Source organism: Scyliorhinus canicula, chromosome 12 (genome assembly GCF_902713615.1).
Source record: "Scyliorhinus canicula chromosome 12, sScyCan1.1, whole genome shotgun sequence".
NCBI classification, from domain to species: domain Eukaryota; kingdom Metazoa; phylum Chordata; class Chondrichthyes; order Carcharhiniformes; family Scyliorhinidae; genus Scyliorhinus; species Scyliorhinus canicula.
Window position 1 is genome coordinate 138,790,636 of NC_052157.1, and position 21,586 is coordinate 138,812,221.

The following is a 21,586-nucleotide window of genomic DNA, read 5'->3' on the forward strand; positions in this document are numbered from 1 at the left end:
AGTACTGGAAGGTGGTGTTTAGGGTAATTTCCAAGGTGGTGCGTGTGAAATTAGACCCGGGTCCCCGGGAGGCCATATTCTGGGTGTCGGACCAGCCAGAGGTGGAAACGGGTGCGGAGGCAGATATCATAGCCTTCGCCTCGTTGATCGCCCAAAGGCGGATCCTGCTGGGATGGAGAGCAGCCTCTCCACCCTGTGCCCAGGCGTGGCGGGGGGGGACCTGTTCGAATACTTGACCCTTGAGAAGGTTAGGTTCGAACGGAGGGGAAGCTCGGTGGGGTTCTACAAGTCATGGGCATTATTTATTATGCACTTTCAAGAACTGGGTAACATCGAACATTAGTTGGGGTGATGGGTGGGTGGGTTGGTTGGGGGGGGCAGGGGGTCTGTGTATATTAAAGATGGCTATGGGTAATCCCAGATTCCTTTTTTGTCATTTGTTTATGTTAACATGTGGGCTGATGTTTGGGGGTTGGTGGGAGGATGGGATCATTGTTATTGTTATGGGGTTTGATATATTTGTTGTTGATTATTGTTTGTTGTTGGTGGGTGTAAATTCGGGAGAAAAAATGTGAAAAAGGAGAATAAAAATATTTCCAAAAAAAAACCCAGGATTTTCCTTGTAACAATTACTGTGCTTTTGCAAATATTGAAATTGTGGCAAATATTTCCTTCCCTGAAGATTTCCTCTCCTAAAGTTCATGCTGGTGTGGAGCCCGCCAGGGCCACACTCAGGTTATCACTCTGAATGTAATAGCCTGTGAATGCATGGACAATGCCTAGACACAAATAAAGTGCTGGAAAAATTCAGAAGTTCTGGCAGTATCCGTGAAGACAGAAGCAAAGTTAAAAGGTTTCAAGTCGATATGACTCTTCTTCTGAAGTATTTTCTGGGTATTTCGTCATATTTCCTGCATCTGCAGAATTTTGCTTTTATCTCATTACTGAATCGACACATGTTGTTCAAATGAGAATGCATCACGACTGAGCCCAATTGTGAGTACCCCACACACGTGTTTTCCAGGTCAGTCTCAATTTAACCAAACAAGTCCTTTGCTGCTAGGTGACTGTACCCCTTGGAAAAAAAACTAAGGGATCAATTGAAAAAAATGAGCTGCCCACATTGGAATAAAGACACTGACTCGCCCCTTCATGCCAATGTGGTCAACTTCATCACCTAGTATGGCATTGCGAAACAGAAAAGAGCCAAATACAACCACTGCTCTGTGTTACGTTAGCTGATCTTAAATCAGTGTTGCAGCAAGGGTGCCGCAATTAACTCAAATAACTAAGTTAAGAAGAGGAATAATAAATCAGTGAAGATTGCCATTCCAAATTGCTACTCTGTGATCATGACTGGAAAGTGCCTGCTCGGCAGACATCATATTGACAGGAATACTGGTCTCAACTGGGCTGCCTTCTGCAGTCAAATAGTCTGCTGACATTTTGCTCCTAGTTTCTTACATGTAGTACGGCCATTAGATCAAGATCCTAAAAGGAGACAAGTGTCATCAGGAGAAGCGGAGAAAGGTGCATTTTTGTTTAAAACACATTACTGATCAATTGAGAAACAATTGATTGATCGGGAGGCACTGCATCCTTGGTACTTTGTTAACTGTAGACTGAGTGCTGCAGAGATCTAACATACTGGGGACACAGCCCCACTTACTGGTAAACTTAAACTGGCAGTAATAGCCACACAATCTCCTACAAGAATTAGGACTTCATTCATTAGGCAACAGGCAGACTTGCACTTCACATTTTGAGTTCACAACATCACCTGCTACTAACCTCCGCAGCAAGTAGTACATCATTCTCTGGCTCTCATCTCCAGTATCCTCCATGATTAGTGAGGCTCCCACTCAGCAGAAAAATTGTGCAGATTTCACTAGTTGCAGCTCGACATTCTGCAGTGATTATCTTCTTGCCGAGAGAGCCCCCTTGCACTGAACGTATGCCTGGAAGCAGTCCTATCACAATAAGCAATGCATATCCTCTGCTCTCATGCATACTCGTACTCACACAGGAATTAGCTACCGCTGAGCATGATGACGCAGTCTATTGCAGTCTTATTAGAGCTGAGTGAGGCTGTTGATGCTGAAATGAATTATATAGCACTGACAAAAAATGTCGCGGTGCTCACATGTAAAAGACCCAGTCCTCCCAGACCCTCACCCCTGCAACAAAAAAATAAAACAGTGCACACATTAAAATGAGTGCAAACCAACTGACAAGCTATACTGGAGACTTACTTTATGCTATTACAAATTCCCCACCCTCAAGCAGGTCCCTGGATTTGTCCCAGTTTAAAACTAATGCACCCGCAGTACAAACCAGCAAGTGGGTCAGACTAGTAATTTCTCTGGATGGAATAGACAGGGGAAATAAACTATTACACTGCAAGAATAACAGTGAGGAAGTGGAGGAGAGCATTGCATTCTAAACTCATGGTACAACAGCTTCAACTTGAACATGTACTTCATTTCTTTAATGCGAGAAAAGTTTTTAAAATCTTTACATTTTAAAAATTCTAAAGATTTAAAACATTTTTAAAGGGCAGCACGGTAGCATTGTGGTTAGCACAGTTGCTTCACAGCTCCAGGGTTCTAGGTTCAATTCCCGGATGGGTCACTGCCTGTGCAGAGTCTGCATGTTCTCCCAGTGTCTGCGTGGGTTTCCTCCAGTTTCCTCCCACAGTCCAAATATGTGCAGGTTAGGTGGATTGGCCATGCTAAATTGCCCTTAGTGTCCAAAAAGGTTAAGTTGGGGTTACGGGGATAGGGTAGATACGTGGACTTGAGTAGGGTGCTCTTTGTAAGGGCCGGTGCAGACTCGATGGGCCAAATGGCCTCCTTATTCACTGTAAATTCTATGATTCTATAAAATGCTTCAGAGAAGAAACGAAATGGATGCTGAACAATTGTGAGGGAGTTAAGAGAATGACTGAAAGCTTAATGGGATGCATGGATTTTGAGAAGTGGTTAGAAGGCAAGGAGAGTGTGGGGCTCAGGTGAGAGTTCAAGAATTAGGTTGCCCTGGCTGAAGACTCTGCCCAAAGATGAAGAGCAAGATTGCACAGGGGTTCCGAGTCACAGGACCAGGGGACAGGAATCTAGAGAATGATGCAGACTGTGTAGATGAAGGTAAGGATTGGACGCCAGTGAACATCAATGAGGAAAGCCCCAAAAGAGAGATTTGGGGGCTCAGCACAGGACAAAGATGTGGGCAGCAAGCCCGCTCATGCCCAAAAGCTGATATTCACACTGCATCGCAGGTGCACAGCTTTAATTCCATTGGCATTTATTGTCAGAGTAATCCATTCAGACTCAGGTGTACACATGCTGTTTTGTGTTAATCTGCAAAGTCCCCAGGGCAGCACGGTAGTGCAGAGGTTAGCACTGCAGCCTCATGGCACCAAGGTCCCAGGTTCGAACCCGGCTCTGGGTCACTGTCCGTGCAGTTTGCACATTCTCCCCGTGTTTGAGTGGGTTTCGCCCCCACAACCCAAAGATGTGCAGGGTAGGTGGTTTAGGAAAAAAATAATTGGATACTTTTTTTTAAATCTGCAAAGTCCCAGTAGGAGCTGGAGAAACAGCACAAACAGGGCTCTACTAAGCTCAAACTCTCACCTCCCACCCAATATAGACACTTACCATATCCACCACCATAGGTCCTTTTCTTGCAGTATTGCATTAGCCTGGTCAGAAGTGTTACAATTCCATTTGCTGTTCTAACTGGTTAGGAAGATGCTACAATAGAACCCTAGCACAAAACAGTGTGACTTGTATTTTATTTTTATAAAACGTGAACAGAGATTCACAGGACCGCTAATTTATTTTGGCAACAAGGATAAAACGTTTATTAAATATGGAAAAATTGGATTATGATACAATACATCTGTACTCGCCCACCCCCCCACCTCAACAATTGCACACAAATTTTAGGGACAGCATGGATTACTTAATTCATCATAATCTGCAAATGGTCTAGTTAACCCAATGTCCCTTTTAAGCATACTTGACGACTGTGGTCAAACACACGCACTCCACTCTGAACCCACTAGTTTGTAGAGGTTTCCTCCAAATCCCCCAAATGATTGTCACAGGAGAGTTTCCAAATTCCACTCTAGAGAAGGTGAGAAAATCTTCTCTCATCTCCCTTAGTGGTTTGTATTCCAAAATCCAGACAGGTTTTCCAAACAACATTCTTAAACAAAGCTTCCGCTGGTCTTTTACCAGCAAATCCAGTCTAGGATTTTACACTGACCCCTTTTAGGTTTCCTTTGTCTTGACTGCTTGACACAAACTCCGAGATCCAGCCACACATTTCCATCATTATCTCAATTCATTTCCACAGGCTGTAGTAAAATCTCACAAACCTGAAAATCACTGAAAAATATCTTTCTGACATCTCAGACCATCTTTACTGAACAGAACTCGGTTCTGGTACCTTCAACTCCACTTCTTAGAAATCTCTCTTCATTTCTCTAGATTCCTTAACTAGCTGCTCTTCAGATCTCTGCACTTGATGTCTTCACCATGTCTCGGCTTTCCTTCCCTCAAAGCTGAGAGAAATGTTCCCTCGCTAGCCTTTAAACTGCTTCTCACAGAGCTGAGTGAGCAGCCTTCTCGCTCACTACCCATCTTCAACTGCAATCAGATTAGCTCGCTAAAAAGCCTCTCAACCTTTAAAAGCCCCAATTGCTAAGCAACACTCACAAGCTTACACCTTTTATTTATTCTTCATGCCATAGCCCACTCTAAGCACAATAGAAACACCTGTGCCACAGACTCACCATGAAGGAATACCATTTCACATAAGCCATGGCTGAATCATTACCGGGCTCTAAAACCAGTCCAGGGCTTCAGGATGCAACCTTTGCTCCTCCAGAACGCAATACTGACATCCAGACCAAAAAGGACCCAGGTCTGAACTGCCTTATCGATTCTCAACTAGGGCAGTAGTAATGGCATGATAGTTAGTGTCCGCATCCTTGGGAAAAGTCAGTTTCTGATCCCAATCGCTTCCTTGCTGGACATTGGCTGTATCAGGATCAGACTCAGCTGTGCTACAGCCAGCAGACTCTTACAATGGAGTCTCACACACCACATCAGTGAGATCGCGGAGAATGATCAACTCAGTAAATGTGCACTCCAGCAATTAACCACTACTTATTTTCCCCATCACGCCTGCAATCGGAAGTTCCCAAATTGGCAAAATCCAGTTGCCTGCCCTATCACTACTATTCCAGGGAAGCACACCACTAAAGAGAGGCAGGGAAGCGAGGGGGAGGGAGAAAAACTGAAAGAAACAAAAACAGATAGGCAAACCAGGCGGCGGAGGGGGGAGGAGGCGGCGGAGGGGGGAGGAGGCGGCGGAGGGGGGAGGAGGCGGCGGAGGGGGGAGGAGGCGGCGGAGGGGGGAGGAGGCGGCGGAGGGGGGAGGAGGCAGCGGAGGGGGGGAGACATCACCAGTGGGCCTATTTTGCCAAGTGAAAACAAAACTAAAAATCCAGAAAAATATATTAAAATGTAAAAGCAATACAACTAATGGAAACACAACTGACAAGTGCAGTTATGATAATGTTCCTAGACTGTCTGCTTCCCTTCTCTTTGTAGCAATAGTATTAAAATATGGAGTAACTCCTAGACCAACTACCAGACAAATCGTAGGAAAATAAATGACTACAAAAATGTTTCATAATTTAAACTTCTGCGTTGAATTTTGCAGAGCAATATTAGAAACCTGTAGATCATGAAATTCTTCCCTGATTATTTTCACAACGGCATTAACAGTGTGGTGTATGCATCATAAACCAATATGGTATTATTCTAGTGAGAGTCTTGACCGCAGATATCAAAAAGTGCTGTGCAACATATCACACCATAACCAAAATCCTAACCCTACTTACATTGTGTGTGCTTTCAGCAGATGGCACGGAGTCCATTGAACCCATTCGTTATTAACACTGCACAGCTGTTCCGCAAAGCGTTCTTAGCAGGAAACACATAGCTGAGGGTGAAGCATCGGCAGGACCGGAAGATCCAGCCGGTACGAACAGCCAAAAAGTTCTGGCCATTGACTATTGCAGTAAACTGGTCGAGAAGAGCTTCTCCTGTAAACTACTACACGTGAGAAATGCTTTGAAGTCATCTTTTTCTCACCAAGAACTATATTGACAAACTCCAAACGTGCTGACTGACAAACTACCCTGTCTGAAAGGAAAGATCCGCTTGTTCAATTAGGTCTGCTGTTTTATTTTCCCCTGCACAAATAGACATCCCAATGGAACCAACACGCACATGGACAGCATGGTAGCACAGTGGTTAGCATAGTTGCTCCACAGCACCAGGGACCCGGATTCGATCCCCAGCTTGGTCACTGTCTGTGCGGAGTCTGCACGATCTCCCCGTGCCTGCATGGGTTTCCTCCGGGCGCTCCGGTTTCCTCCCACAAGTCCCAAAAGATGTGCTTGTTAGGCGAATTGGACATTCTGAATTAGAGAGGCAACAAATAGGTTCAAGGCTCTTTGGAGGTTACATCTCTTGTCGAGAAAGTGACTGAGGCATTCAAAATAATGCTGGGACAGCTTAGAATTGGAGTAACACGTGTATGTTTGGGGGGATGGGTTTAACATAATTTGTCACTTGGGAGAAATCCAGAATAAGGATGCAGAATCTTGAATTTGATTTTATTCAGCAAAGATCTAGATAAAACATTTCACTGTGGACCGTAGCTAACAAAATTACAGTGGGCCCAATGAAACAAATGAGCTACCCTTAATACACAGTCCTATTCCCAACAGCTTTTTAATTCTTATGCTATATATTTTTAAAAATACACCCATTTCTGTATCTCCTTCATTTCTGTATCTCCTTCAAGTGTTGTAACCTATTGCCCGTCTTCAGCTATGTGCCCGCTTCTCGTCTGATAAGATAGGAAGAGGGCGTCTTCCTGGAAGATAATCTGCTCAGGTGATAGAACGCAACTGCTCTCCAGACAGAGACACTGTATTTCACCAGGACAGACACAACAGAGTGCCAAAGGCAACAAATAGATTCAAGGCTCTTTGAGAGGGTACATTGAACAGATAACCTTTTTTGTGCAACACCATTTTTCGCTACCTACTGTTGGATCACTGCTCATTTCTAACATAATTTGAATTGCCAAAGCTCCTGCATCAGTAGCCTGCATAAATATCACCTTGCCTTTCTGATACAAATACAAGCCCCATTCCACAAGCTCAGATGCAGAACCTAGCTGTAATTTCAGTGCAGTAATGAGGTAGTTTCATCAAAAGTGCCATTTTCATATATCTTGTATATATGTCAGCAATCTCCTAAAATCCAAATTCTCTGCACTTATCGCCTGCTCGCCTCCAAAGTCAAATTCACCCTGGTGCAAACCTACTCATTGGGGGAGAACCATGGAATATCACATTGTCAAGAGTAGCTGTTCAGACCCTCACATCTGCGCTTGTCAACATGTGCTGGCAAGGCCTCACTCGTACTTGCTGCATCCCTGCCAACACCACCCTCCAATACTGCAACGTGGCATCAAGGTTGGCGCCTGCACATTCTCCCCATGTCTGCGTAGGTCTCACAGCCCAAAGATGTGCAGGATAGGTGGATTGGCCATGCTAAATTGCCCCTCAATTGGAAAAAATAAAAACATATATATTTTTTTAAATGGCATCAAGGAGGAACTGCAGATACTTACTGCAGACACATATTTGTCCAGAAAATCGAAGATATTGGAGAAGAGTATTGGGGGAAAGCTCTTCCCACAGATTAGGCAGATGACTAAGAGTAAATGTGCAAACAGAAAAAAGTCTAGCATATGCAACAGTTGGAAATGAAGTTGCTAAATAAGTTGTCGAAAATCCGCTAGAACGGACTCAGTTTCTCAATGATCAATCCAAATTTTCACCCTGAAAAGAAAATTAGGTACTGCATGTGGACGGCTTGTTAGCACTTTTGTTTCACCGCACCAGGGTCCCAGGTTCGATTCACGGCTTGGGTTACTGTCTGTGCAAAGTCTGCACGTTCTCCCAGTGTCTGCGTGGGTTTGGTCCGGGTGCTCCAGTTTCCTCCTACAAGTCCCGAAAGACATGCTGTTCGGTGAATTGGACATTCTGAATTCTCCCTCCGTGTACCCGAACAGGCGCCGGAATGTGGCGACTGGGGGATTTTCACAGTAACTTCATTGCAGTGTTAATGGACACCTACTTGTGACAATAAAGATTATTATTGTGTTTCAAAGCCAGCCCTGGATGGTGTACCAGGTTTGCAAAGAGAAACACAGTTTTGTACTGCGGCAGAAGACCGTGTTTTCACTGCGTCTCCCTGCAGAACTTGATGGCCGGCTCATCATGTTTCAGCAATTTAGAATCAAAAATTGACCAAAAGGTGAACATGGATTGGTCTGCATTGCGAACATGGAGGAGACTCCCATGAATCTTGACATTGCAGCCAGTAAGATGGCGAGCGAAGCTGGAGAGAAAAAGTGTGTTAATGAAGACAACTGGTCGAGAAAGAAAAACTACAAGTTGTATAAATTGCTTTCGTTTTTGATGGATTTGATAAATTTGATGTATTTATGATACACAAATGAATGCGCATCTCCATGGAGGTTATTTATATCAAAATAAAAATTTAAAATACCTTTCAGCTCGTTTTGCGGTTGGGGAGGGAACAGTTAGCAACTCAGGACTAAAAGTCAACTTCCTACTTCTTGGCTACAAATTTAGTCTTAGAAACTCAATTTTTACTCAAGTATATATTGCAATTAGGGCTGTTATAAACGTCTTGGACAGCATGTGGACACTCATTGTCAAGATTTACGAAGAAAAAAGTAACGAAGACAAGGCACTGCAGGAGAGAACCAGCACCTCAGATTGAATCATAGAAATCCTAGAAATCATAGGGTGGCACAGTGGTTAGCACTGCTGCTTCACAACTCCAGGGACCCGGGTTCAATTCCAGCCTCGGGTGACTATCTGTGTGGAGTTTGCACGTTCTCCCAGTGTCTGCGTGGGTCTCCTCCAGGTGTTCCGGTTTCCTCCCACAGTCCAAAGATGTGCAGGTTAGGTGGATTGGCCATGCTAAATTGCCCCTTACGTGTCCAAAAGGTCAGGTAGGATTACTGGGTTGCAGGGCTACGGTGGAGGTGTTGACTTAAGTAGCATGCTCTTTCCCAGGGCTGGTGCAGACTCAAAGGGATTCTATTGTATTTACAAAAGGTGAGAAGAAAGTTAGCAAAAGAAGTTGGCAAAAACAAATATGGCTTCAAATTCAAATTGACTGGTGTCAGCAGAGGGTGCACTGGTCCCTTGAAAAAGTGGTTCATAGATTTGTACAGATTCAAACCATGTCCTCCTTTTTAATAAAGTGGTTCGGGGTTATGACACAGAATGCTCTTCAGTTACATCAGAGTTCAACAAACCTCCAGGGTTATTTGGAGCTTTGCGAGACAGATAGGATGATCAGACATTGCATCACAATTCAGAACAGATGGTCTGAAGCAAAGATTAGACTTGGCCTGAAATAACCTTGGCTGGTTACTGTTAAAAGCAAACTCAGGTCAGAACCAAAGGTTGCGTGTTACAGAACTGGCTAGTCAGAGACAGGTCATCATTGCAGCACATCTAACTTATTGATCCAACTGGTGCAGTCAAGTTCAAACATACTTAACTGGAGGAGTAACTACAAGCCACAGGAATGGGACCCTGCCCAGATGGGTTGGAATCAAAAGGTCGTAGGCAAAATAGTAAATTACCAATGGGAGACCTTTAAAGAGGAGGTGGATCAGTACAGAGTAGACACATTCCCAGGAGGAGTAAGATCATGTGAAGCTAGGGAGGCACAGCGGTTAGCACTGCTGCCTCACAGCCCCAGGGATCTGGATTCGATTCCAACCTCGGGTGATTGTCTGTGTGGAGTTTGCACTTTCTTCCTGTGTTTCCTCCGGGTTGTCCGGTTTCCTCCCACAGTCCAAAGATGTACAGATTAGGTGGAATGGCCATGATAAATTAACATTAGGTGGGGTTGCAGGGATAGGGTGAGGGATTGGGCCTAGGTGGGGTGCTCTTTCAGAGGGTCGGTTCAGACACGATGGGCCAAATGGCCTCTTGCTGCACTGCAACAATTTTATGATCCTTGGATAACTAAAGATATAAATGAAACAGTAAAAGAAGGCTTATCATAGAATTATGACATATGACAATTAAACAATTATATTATAAGAAATGACTATCATCGCTAGTGAAGACAGATGCAAAGTAATATCTTAGCCATGCCCTCTGCTGAACATAAAAAGTACAGAGGAAATAAAAATAAGAAAATAAAGAGAACAAGAAAGAGTAAGGGACTCTTAGGGACCAACATAAGAAAGGGTGCACAAAAGCATATTATAAACTACCTTATTAATTATGTGTTTGAGGAAAGATGGGAGCAATTAGGGACCAAACAAGACATCTTGTGGAGGCAGATGGCATGTCGGAGATACTAAACGAGTAACTTGCATTTGTCTTCACAAGAAAACAGGTTGCTGGCAAAGTAACCTGAAGGGAGAAGGCAGTAATGATACTAGAGGAGAAGAATAAATGAAAAGGATGTGCTTAGAAGTTGGTAATCCTCATCTGGTCCAGGTGGAATATATCCAAGATAATTATGGGTAGTAAAGATGGAAACTGTAGATGCTCCAGCCACACACTTCCATTGCCCCTTGAATAGGATGGTGGTGCCAGAAAACTGCGACGCTTGGAAATGTTACACTTTCATTTTGTAAAAATAGAGAAATTCAGATAAGCCAGAAAACACAGGCTAATCAGCCTAAAGCTCAGAGTGAGGCCATTTCTAGAGACCAAATGAATCTGCATTTAGAAAAGTATGAGTTAATAAATGAAACTCAGCATGAATTTGTTCAAGGGAAAAATGTGCCTGCTCAATACCACTCATGAAATTTGGCCTCGAGGAGTTATTCAAAATAAATTAGGCAGCACAGTGGTTAGCATTGCTGCCTCACGGCACCGAGGACCCGGGTTAGATTATGGCCCCAAGTCACTGTCCGTGTTGAGTTTGTGTGGGTCTCACCGCATGTCTGCGTGGGTCTCACCCCCACAACCCAAAGATGTTGAGGGCAGATGGATTGGCCACGCTAAATTGCCCCTTAATTGGAAAAAAAAATTTTAAAATTCACCTTAAATCTGCATGGAGAATGGACACTTTTTTTTAAATGGAGTTTGAGAGGTCACGTGACATTTTTCTTCTTCTCTGAATAATCATGGACCTACACTGCCTGCATGTGTGGACGAGTCATTCAAATGTGGCAAAAAAAACACGCTGCAGCTGGATTTTAAAATATAAAAGAAAGTTTTCCAAGATGCCACCGGAGCGTGGCAATTCTGTGAGCTCTCCCCTGCAGATCCTCTTCCCAAACTTTTATAACCGTTACTATAGTATGTTCTATAATTATTATAGTATGTTCGTGGCAGCAGGTTGGCATAGTGATTAGCACTGCTGCCTCACAGCACCGAGGATCCCGGTTTCGATCCTGACCCCGGGTCACTGTCCGTGTGGAGTTTGCACATTCGCCCCGTGTCTGCGTGGGTCTCAACCCCACAACCAAAAAAACTGTGCAGGACAGTTGAATTGGCCACGCTAAATTGCCCCTTAATTGGAAAAAAAAAGAATTGGGCACCCTAAATTTATTGAAAAAAACTATAGTATGTTCTGTGTATTTATGTGTGGAGTGATCTGCCAGGACTGTAAGCAGAATAATACTTTACACTGCATCTCGTGACAATAAGCTAATCAATCAATCTTTCCTATGGTTTAACGGATGTCATTATCTAAATAATTAAGGAAACTTGTTCATAGTGCAGGCTTCTCAGCTTCAGAGGAAAATTCCAAAGAATGGGTGGGGAAATTTATCACAAAGATATGGGTGAAACTTTAACAGTACTGTGCGTCAATGGCAAGGTTGTCAGAGACCATTTGTCAGGACAGCGAAAACAGATACTATGGTCACATGACAGAAAATCAGATTTTTGATAAGGGACATTTAACAAGACACATCTTTGGAAATGCAGCAGAAGGAGAAACAGGTCCAGACCAGTAAAAGAACAATACCTTCCTAAAAATTGATCAGGAGACACAGAACCTGGGCTGGCCTTTTACCTAATTATTTGAAGAACAAAAAGCAGGTTTTTGTGACAGGGTTTGGCTGCAGCACGACTGTACTGATGCAAGCAGTAAGTCACTACGAATCAGCCTTCAAAAACCTTTAACCTCTATTTCTTCAACGAACCCAAAAGCAAACACGTGCTGCGATGCTTCACAACTTACCGCGATAGAAGTAAATGTGACAATGAATTGTTGCACTTGGTACATGTGTGCATGAATGCGCAAAAAAGGGAAAACCATCCTACCATGTCTGGTAACAATAACTCAATCAAGCTCTTTGATGGAGTTATGGAGAGGGATTATTAGGGTAGTGAAGTTAATGTTACATATATAGACTTTCAAAAAGCATTTGATAAAGAAACGCAATAGCCATGTTATCAAGATTAAAGCCCAAGAGATAAAACAGACAGGGCAGCATGGATATAAAATGTGTTAAAGAACGGAAAGAAGCGTGTCCTGGGATCAATTTTTTTTTAAGATTCAAGAAAAGTACACAATAGCGTTCGTTCCAGGGGTGAGTATTAGGGCCACTACACTTTTTGATACATATTAATGACCTGGATTTGGGTATACAGAGCATAATTTCAAAGATTGTAGAAGATACAATGAGGATAGTAACAGATTTTAGGAGGACATGAACGGACTGCTAAAATGGGTCTGTACATGACGGATTAAATGTAACTTTGAGAGGTGTGATGCAATACATTATGGCGGGAACAATGAGGCTCAATGTGAACTAAATTTTTAATGCGGATTAAAGCAGGAACAGAGGGGTCTGGATAAGTATAAACCTTGAAAGTAGCTGGACAAGTTGAAAAGGCTCATAAAGTAGTTGATAGAATCCTGGTCTTGATTAGCATTGGAATAGATTACAAAACCAAGTTAAACCTCCATAAAACACTGGTTAGACCTCAAGTGCTCATTTTGGGTCACCAAACCTTTGGACAGACATCACCTAAGAATAGGTGCAGAAGTGGGGGATTTACTAGAATGATATCAGGGATGATGGACTTCAGTTATGTGGAGGGATTGGAGAAACAGAGCTGTTCTCCTCAGAGGAGGTTATAGTGGTGTTCAAAATCATTAATGCTTTTGATAAAGGAAGTAAGGAAAAATTGTTTCCAGTGGTACAAGGTTACATACTTGAAGGAAAAAAAATAACAGGGCTATGAGGAAGAGCAGAGGAGTTGGATTAACTGAATATCTCTACTAAAGAGCCAACAGAGGCACAATGGACTAAACAGCCTCCTTTTGTGTTATTTAATTCAATGGTAACATGATATAACAGGAAATAAATGGGTGATCCTTCCCCTCATGTAATTTATGTTTTCTTCCCATTCTCAGTCTAGGATCTGACACAGACTTTATTGTAGGCAATTTGTTGCATTGCTATTAACCATTCTGCTCTGAACAGCTCAGTAAAGGAATGTAGCACAATTCATACAAGATAAAAAAGACCCCTGCATACATTTCCTGGATCCCTCCCAAGGAACACAGTAAACTGTCACAATGTATAACTTTAATTAGAGAGTTTAGGTACAGAACATTATCATTTATTCTTATGTACTTCACGTTTCCAGTAATTTTACTTCCTACTACACACATCCCACTCCTAACACTGCACCGCCCATTGCCTTGCCAACTTGCCTACTTTCCTCCCGAATATAGTGAAACTCTTAAACCAGTTCAATGATGGCTGCAGCCTCTGGTATTTCATTCAAGTGGTGATGCAGCACGGAAAATGAGTGCCAGCAGTCTATTCGGAGGCATCAAGCTGAGCCCAAACAAAGTTTATTTTAATTTATGCACTTGCCTGCAATTATGCGCACACACGCTCATGCAAATTCCAATGAGGAGAATGAGCCCAAACTCCCCCTTCTCTAACCTAGGGCCATTCGATCAACACTGGCTGAAGTAAAGGGCGGTACAGTGGCACACAGGTTAGCACTGCTGCCTTTGGGCAGCGCGGTGATGCAGTGGTTAGCACTGCTGCCTCACGGCACCAAGGACCCAGGTTCAATCCCGGCCCTGGTCACTGTCCGTGTGGAGTCTGCACATTCTCCGTGTGTCTGCGTGGGTCTCGCCCCCACAACCCAAAAAGATGTGCAGAATAGGTGAATCAGCCATGCTAACTTGCCCCTTAATTGAAAAATAAAAGAATTGGGTACTCTAAATTTATTTTAAAAGTTTATAACTCAGCACAGGGCGAGGGGGGCACCAAGCTCAAAACTCCCAAAACCATGATTACCGTACCCATCTCTGACAGCATAGGCAAGATAGGCAAGACACAGCGACACAAGACCATTTTCAAGATCAAAATGGAGCAAGGAATTTCATAAAAACAGCAAGATTAATAGTCAGCCTGACATTACCTCATCTGCAGAGCAATACCATCATGGCCCAGACCCAGGTCAGACAAGCTGTCAGAGTTTACAGATGAGGGTGATAGCGATCGCTCCTTGTCTTCCAAAATATCTGATTTGCTGCTGTTCATCCCAATCTCATCCTCCGAGTTGTCCTCAGACACAGAACCGATGATGAACTTGGAATGCAGGCTGGTTGGCTGCAGCTCAGGAAGCTTGGTTGCTGGATCCTGATCCGACATTGCTGCTCCAGACAATCAGCACGACAGAGAAAGTAACCAGAGCCTGAATCAAAAAAACAGAAAAGTTACCAAGAGAAATAAGTTTTGGGACAACCCAAGACACTAACAGTGACGGTCTATTTATTGCAAAATGAGACTCAAGCAAGAAACTTTGGCCATCCGATCTTTCCATCATTCTGTCCTTCTGCAAATCAGATTTGCTGGAATGTATAGAGTATCCAATTATGCAACTTCTACTAATCAACCATGGATCTTCGGCTACAGCAACAAAGACTTGGATCTTTACAGCATCCTCAATGTAGAAAGATGTCCCAAGGCATAAACGAGCAAAAACAGACTTATCCTAAAGGTGGAGATAGGAGGCGTGAACAAAACGATTTCTGAAAGAGGTGGGTGTCGAAAGCATGTTTTTAATAAAGGAAGAAAAAGGGCTCGGGAGGGAATTGCAGAGTAATGGATGAGGACACCGAGATATTCAACAAAGGTGGAGTGAAGAGGGGAGCATTGCAAGCAAGACAATTGGAAGATGAACAGTCTGGGGATGGGGCAGGAGTGCCGGGTTTTGGGAGGTTCTACCGATAAAGGAAGTGACAAGGCCATGAAGGGATTTAAGCACAAAAGTGATCATTTTAACGTTTGAGACTTTTGGGGACTGGGAACCAAAGCAGATTAGGAAGAAAGGGGTGACTGGTGAGTGGCATGGCGCAGGTTACAATACAGGCAGAAGTGACTTCGGTGAGCTGAAGTTTATGGAAGATGAGAGGCAAAGCTGGAGTGTATTCCAAGATTCATATCTGGAGGTGGTAAAGGCATGAGTGAGGGTTTCAGCAGCAGACAAACCAGGGCAGGGATAGAAGCTATACATTGCAGAGGTGGGAGGGTTGCAGTGAAGTGAACCAGATCCAGCAGAGAGTCATACTTTCAGCAAAATTGGAGGCGGGGGGGTGGGGGCAGCAATCTGGAATCATTCTTGAAGAGTTGGTTGAAGCCACTTGTAGATCTGGGGAACAAAGAACTGAGAGAGATTTGTGATTCAGAGTCATTTTCTGCTCCTACTGATGTGCTCTGTCGAGACACAAAAATAGAGAGAAATGCAAAATATGTCTATACAGGTTCAAATCTTCCCAGATGTTTTTGTTTTCCTTTTTTTTTTCAAATTTAGATTACCCAATTATTTTTTCCAATTAAGGGGCAATTTAGAATGGCCAACCCACCTACCCTGCACATTTTTGGGTTGTGGGGGTGAAACCCACGCAGACATGGGGCGAATGTGCAAACGCCACACGGACAGTGACCCAGAGCCGGGATTGAACCTGGGACCTCAGCGTCGTGAGGCAACTGTGCTAACCACTAGCCCACTGTGCTGCCCGTAAATCTTCCCAGGTGTTACTTTGATATGCTACAGGACTGGTGAGGAAGGAATTATGTTTCCACAACAAAAGAAACAGAACAGTCTCTGAGGACCTCAATACTTGTGATATTAAGCTCTATTATATGGCAACCATCTATAAAATGGCCCCGATCCCAGGTGCATGTTATACTGAACTATATAAAGCTCACCGCCATTGCATCAAACCATTTCATTTTCAGAAGAAAGATATTGGACAGAACTGTTCTATCACAAACAAGAGCTGAAATTCCAAGAATACAAATACTGGAAACGTTCAGCAAATCAGGCAACATCTGCAGAGACAAGAGAGCAGGGATGACGTTTCAGGTCCGTCACGTATCGCCAAAACTGGTTCTTGACTTGGGAATATGATCCCTACCTTCCCCTCTCTGTACACACTGCCAGGGCCTGGCCTGCTGGGCCAGTGTTTTCAGTTTTTCAAAAACATCACCATGTGTTTTTATTACCTTTCTTAAATCTCAAGACTTCCCTCAGTAAAATTAAGTCTGTTTGAAATCTAATCTCAATATAATTGGCCTCAGCGTCCCTGGAAGAGGCAGGGGACAAATAAAAAAATCTTCCTGGGTTTCCACTCCATCAAATATCCTGTGAGTGCTAATACTTACATACTGCCCTCTCCCCACATCAACAATCTACTAAAATTCACAGCTCATATTTACACAGAAAATATTGTTTGGAAGTGTTACCCTGCCCAAAATTAACTGGTGACTGAGTGTTTGCAATAAAGCTTTTGATCGTATCTCTCACTCTTCAGCTTGGCGCTGTTTTTCTTACACAAGAAATAACCCTGATGTGTTACTCCACCGTAAAGGTGACATATAAATACAAGGTGTTTTTGTCAAGTCAATTAGTTGCTGCAAAATCAGTTTGATGGAATTTGGAAGCGTGTGTTTGCAAGGCTTGATTTTTCAAAAGGTGTATTTACCATCTCTGAATCACAAAGGCAAGGAAGGACCTTAGTCTGTACTCATGCGAGACAAGGCAATGGTGGGGACATCACAAATGGCCAACTCTTTTGGGTCCACTGATTGCTATAGTGCCTCCCTGGAGGAAATCTCCCCGAAAGGCCACAAGAATTAGGTTTAAAAATGCTTAATGTGGCAATGTTCCTTGTTGAGTGAATCAATGCTTTCAGAAAAGGAGTGGAGTACTGCACAAGAGATTGAAACATTTAAAATGGGATGAGAAACTTAAGAACATTTACATTAATTACTGCTGCCATGGTGACACATACATTTGGCTGGTAGCAATGTCGAAAAATTGTACTGCCTAGGCAGAAAATTTTCCCACGGTCACATTTAAACACAAATTATGTATGATTAAACAGATACATCATGGCTGGTAGCGAGATAATCACAACAATGCTGGTTGTGTGCAAATTATCTGGTCAGGCTCATTCTACTGACTGCTGCTCAGGAATTAAAATCTTTGTAGGTACAGTCCCCCAATACTGACCCACCTTTCCTGGGAATAATGCTGAACTCCATAATGCAGCCCAGTACAGCAAGTGCATGCATCCAGTATCATTTTGTAATAGGTAAGCAGCTAAGCTGATAGAAATTAAGGCAACAACCACCTGGCTGAGTTGCAACAACACTGCACCTCCTGTGTCTGGGCCAGGTGCAGGTAACACCTTGAGAATTCATCAATATCATTAGTTGTTTTAAGTAACACGTGCTTTTAAGTAACACATGCCTTGGGGCGGTGGCTAGCACTGCTGCCTCACAACACTAGGGGCCCGGGTTCAATTCAGACCTCAGTCTGTGGAGTTTGCACGTTCTCCCTGTGTCTGCATGGGTTTCCTCCCACAGTCCAAAGATGTGCAGGTTATGTGGATTGGATATGCTAAATTGCACCTATGAGGAGTTGCAAGATAGGGGATTGGGCCTCGATTAGATGCTCTTTCAGAGGGTCAGTGCAGACTTGATGGCCTGAATGGCCCCCTTCTGCACTGTAGGGATTCCAAGATCTCCATTCTTAAAATTACCCAAGCCCAAGATTAGGTACAGTGTCGTTTCTTGTCAGTTTGAATCTTGTATGTCGCTTGTGGAGACCGTGCCCTGGATTCAATTTGAATGGTTTTTGGAGCAACCAAGAGCTTGCCCTGGCCGCTCTGCGCGTTGGTTTTGTAACTTTAAGAATGGAGTGAACAACATTTTTTTTTAAACATTTGCAATGAACACATGGTTGCAGAACTCGCCCTGGTCTCCGAACAGGGAGACCTCAGGTTTAGACATCTGGGTGGAGATTTTAACTGACATCCAGAGACAATGTGCTCAGCTCCAGGATCAGGAAGCTGCCTGTCCTCAAGCCTCGCCCTCTCACTCTGTGAGTCTTGGCCTCCCTCTGTTCTGGAGCACATCCATCCGTCCGTCCGTCCCCCCCCCCCCCCCCCTGGGAGCTGGATTCGATGGTGCAATTTAATAACCCAGAGGAGCAGCGCCAATGTCTCACGCCTCCAGGCCCCTGGCACATCCCAATCATTAAAGCGAGGACACCGCCATCGATCTGTCTTGTGCACCGTCAGCCCTGCTTCCTGCACCGACTCGGCCAACCCCGAGTAAGTTAAAGGCTTCGGATGCTGCAGGCGGCCCCCTGGCAGGAGGCTCCGGAGCCAAAGCCTCTACTCACCCGGCTGAGGATTTATTTCTCCAGCTTATCTTGATTGCGGCACTGAGTTGCCGGCGAGGCTCTGTACCCGCGCACACACACACTGGCACAGGGCCGCCTGCTTTCCTCCTGCTGTTGAGGTGAGCCGGGAGGACGGGTCGGTTCCTTCGGTGACAGCAGTGTAAGCAGCCGGTGGCGTGATTGGAGGTTACTGCCGGTCATTCGCCCCTGACCCCTCCCCCTGCCTGGCCCCCGCGCCCGCCTCATTGGCTGCTGGCGGTTCCACCCGGCCGCCGCGCGGAGGGGCGCGACCAATGGGGAGCGAGCCGGTTGGAGACGGCGGCACGTCACAATCGAACCATAGAAGGCGGGGGAGGAGAGGGGGAGAGGGGCTGGGCCGAGGGGGGATGGGCGAGGGGCGAGAGGATGGGCATGGGGAGATGGGCAAGGGGCGAGGGGAGATGGGCAAGGGGTGAGAGAGCATGGGCAAGGGGTGAGAGAGGGTTGGTAAGGATTGAGAGAGCCTGGGGAAGAGGAGATTGGGGCTGGGCAAGGAGAGCGCGTGGGCAAGGGGAGAGAGAACATTGGCAAGGTTATGCCATTTTTAAGCATACACTCAATCTCTTTGTTAACCTGTGCCAATTTTAAAGGGTTAAGTCTGTATGGATGTTGTTTGGTACAGCATTTCCCACATCTACATCATGTATAGCCATTTTAATACTTGCCAATTTATCTCTACAAACTTGCCCATGTGATATCTATAACTTTCACATCAGTCCGTTTTTCCTCTGGAAGGTAACTCAACAATATTTCCCAATTTTTAAGAACATCCTCATTTTATAATTAATTTGAGGTATGTCAAATTCACAGTCATCTGGATTTGGTTCGTCACTTTGAGTTAGAATCATTAAAACCTCCTTTTTCTCTCCTTCCCTTTCAAAGTACATTTTAAGCATATTCACATGACACACTCGGTGAGTCTTCCTTCTATCTAGTGTTTTAACCACATAATTCACCTCACTTAATTTCCTTTCAATTTGATATGGTCCACAAAACCTTGCTTTTAAAGGTTCACCTACCACTGGTAACAACACTAAAACTTTATCTCCACTGGCAAAACTACGAACTTTGGATTTATTGTCCGCTACCCGTTTTGTGCAACTTTGAAATGTTGTCTAGCCAATTCACCTGCTCTATTTAATCATTCCCTGAAATTTGACACGTAATCCAATAATGTAATTTCCAATTTCTCACTCACCAATTTTTTCTTAATCAATTTAAGTCAACATTGTCTTTAATGTCTGATGCGACCTTTCTAACGCTCCCTGCGATTCTGGATGGTACGCAGTTGATTTAAATTGTTTTATTCCTAGGCTATCCATACTTCTTTGAAAAACCTTGAGGTAAAATTTGATCCTTGATCCGATTGTATTTCTGTGGGTAGTCCATATCTAGTAAAGAATTTAAGTAACTCCTCCACAATCTTTTGAGCTGTAATATTCCGTACTGGAATGGCCTCTGGAAACCTAGCAGACACATCCATTATAGTCAAAAGATATTGATTCCCACTTTTTGTTTTAGGAAGCGGTCCTATGCAATCAATTAGGACCCTTGTAAAAGGTTCCTCAAATGCTGGAATGGGTATTAAGGGCGCTGGTTTTATCACTGCTTGAGGTTTCCCTATCACTTGACATGTGCGACATGATTGACAAAATGTAACTACATCTTTATGTAGTCCAGGCTAATAAAAATGTTTTTGTATTTTAGCTTGAGTTTTCTTTATTCCCAAATGACTTCCCACTGGTACCTCATGTGCAACTCGCAAGGTCTCCATTTTCTCATCAAGACATCACTTTTACGGTAATAACACTCTGGTATACACTCAGATTCCTCTTCCGTGTATGCTTTCTGATACATCCGTTTTATTTCTATATCTTTCTGTTGTAACTCCACCAATTTTCCTGAACTAAAAATATCCGCCTCATCCACCCCTTGTTCTTGTTCTTTTTCAACCATCTGATCAAAAATCTTTTCTGATAATTGCACTTCAACGTCATCTTCAATCTTTGATTTCTCCTCTTGACTTAACCTGTGACTTTGCGACCTTCTTACTACAAAATCCAGAAAAATCCCAAGATATTCATCCTTCATCACTTCAGTTGTCTGATTTTCCACTGGCTTATCAACCACAGTAGGCATCACTCCCACCTGCGATCCAGCTATATCATTACCCAAGATAAACTGTATTACTGGACAAGATAGTTTCTCTATTACACCTACTACCACTTCACCACTCTTCACTGGACTTTCCAACCTTATCTTACATAATTGAACACTACTCCTTTCACCCTGAATTCCACATATTACCACCTTTTCTGGCAACATTCTTCCCAAACTGCATGACTCGTCATCTCTTACCATTAAAGATTGACTAGCTCCCGTATCTCTTAAAATTTTGACTTCTTTACCTGCTCCTCCTGATACACATGAGTAAACTTTACCCACACAAGTAAATTCTTTAAAGAGATCTGGCTGTACAATCTTTTGCCCCTCCTTTGCTTCACTTGGGCTTTCCTTTCCCATTTTAACAAACCCCACTGTCTTACCCTGTTTTACCAAACCCCACTGTCTTACCCTGTTTTACCACGTCAGCCTTCCCAGTGCTTTTCTTCAACCACCAACACTGTGACTTTACATGGCCTAGTTTATTACAGTGATAAAATTTGAAACTTTTCATTTCTTTTCCAGCCTCCTGGATTTCTTTTTTAATCTGAG

The 21,586-nt window shown here is 43.7% G+C and overlaps 1 protein-coding gene across 1 annotated transcript in view; it reads right to left on the reverse strand.

The window, feature by feature from the left end:
* Window positions 1-19,025, reverse strand: part of acaca (acetyl-CoA carboxylase alpha) — a 324,414-nt gene extending 305,389 nt beyond the window's left edge. The window contains exons 1-2 of the mRNA XM_038814269.1: window positions 18,833-19,025; window positions 14,558-14,833 (exon numbers count right to left, since the gene is read on the reverse strand). Coding sequence (XP_038670197.1) covers window positions 14,558-14,790 — 233 coding nt within the window. The 5' untranslated portion in view covers window positions 14,791-14,833; window positions 18,833-19,025. The remainder of the gene's footprint in view (window positions 1-14,557; window positions 14,834-18,832) is intronic.
* Window positions 19,026-21,586: the final 2,561 nt, after the last annotated feature.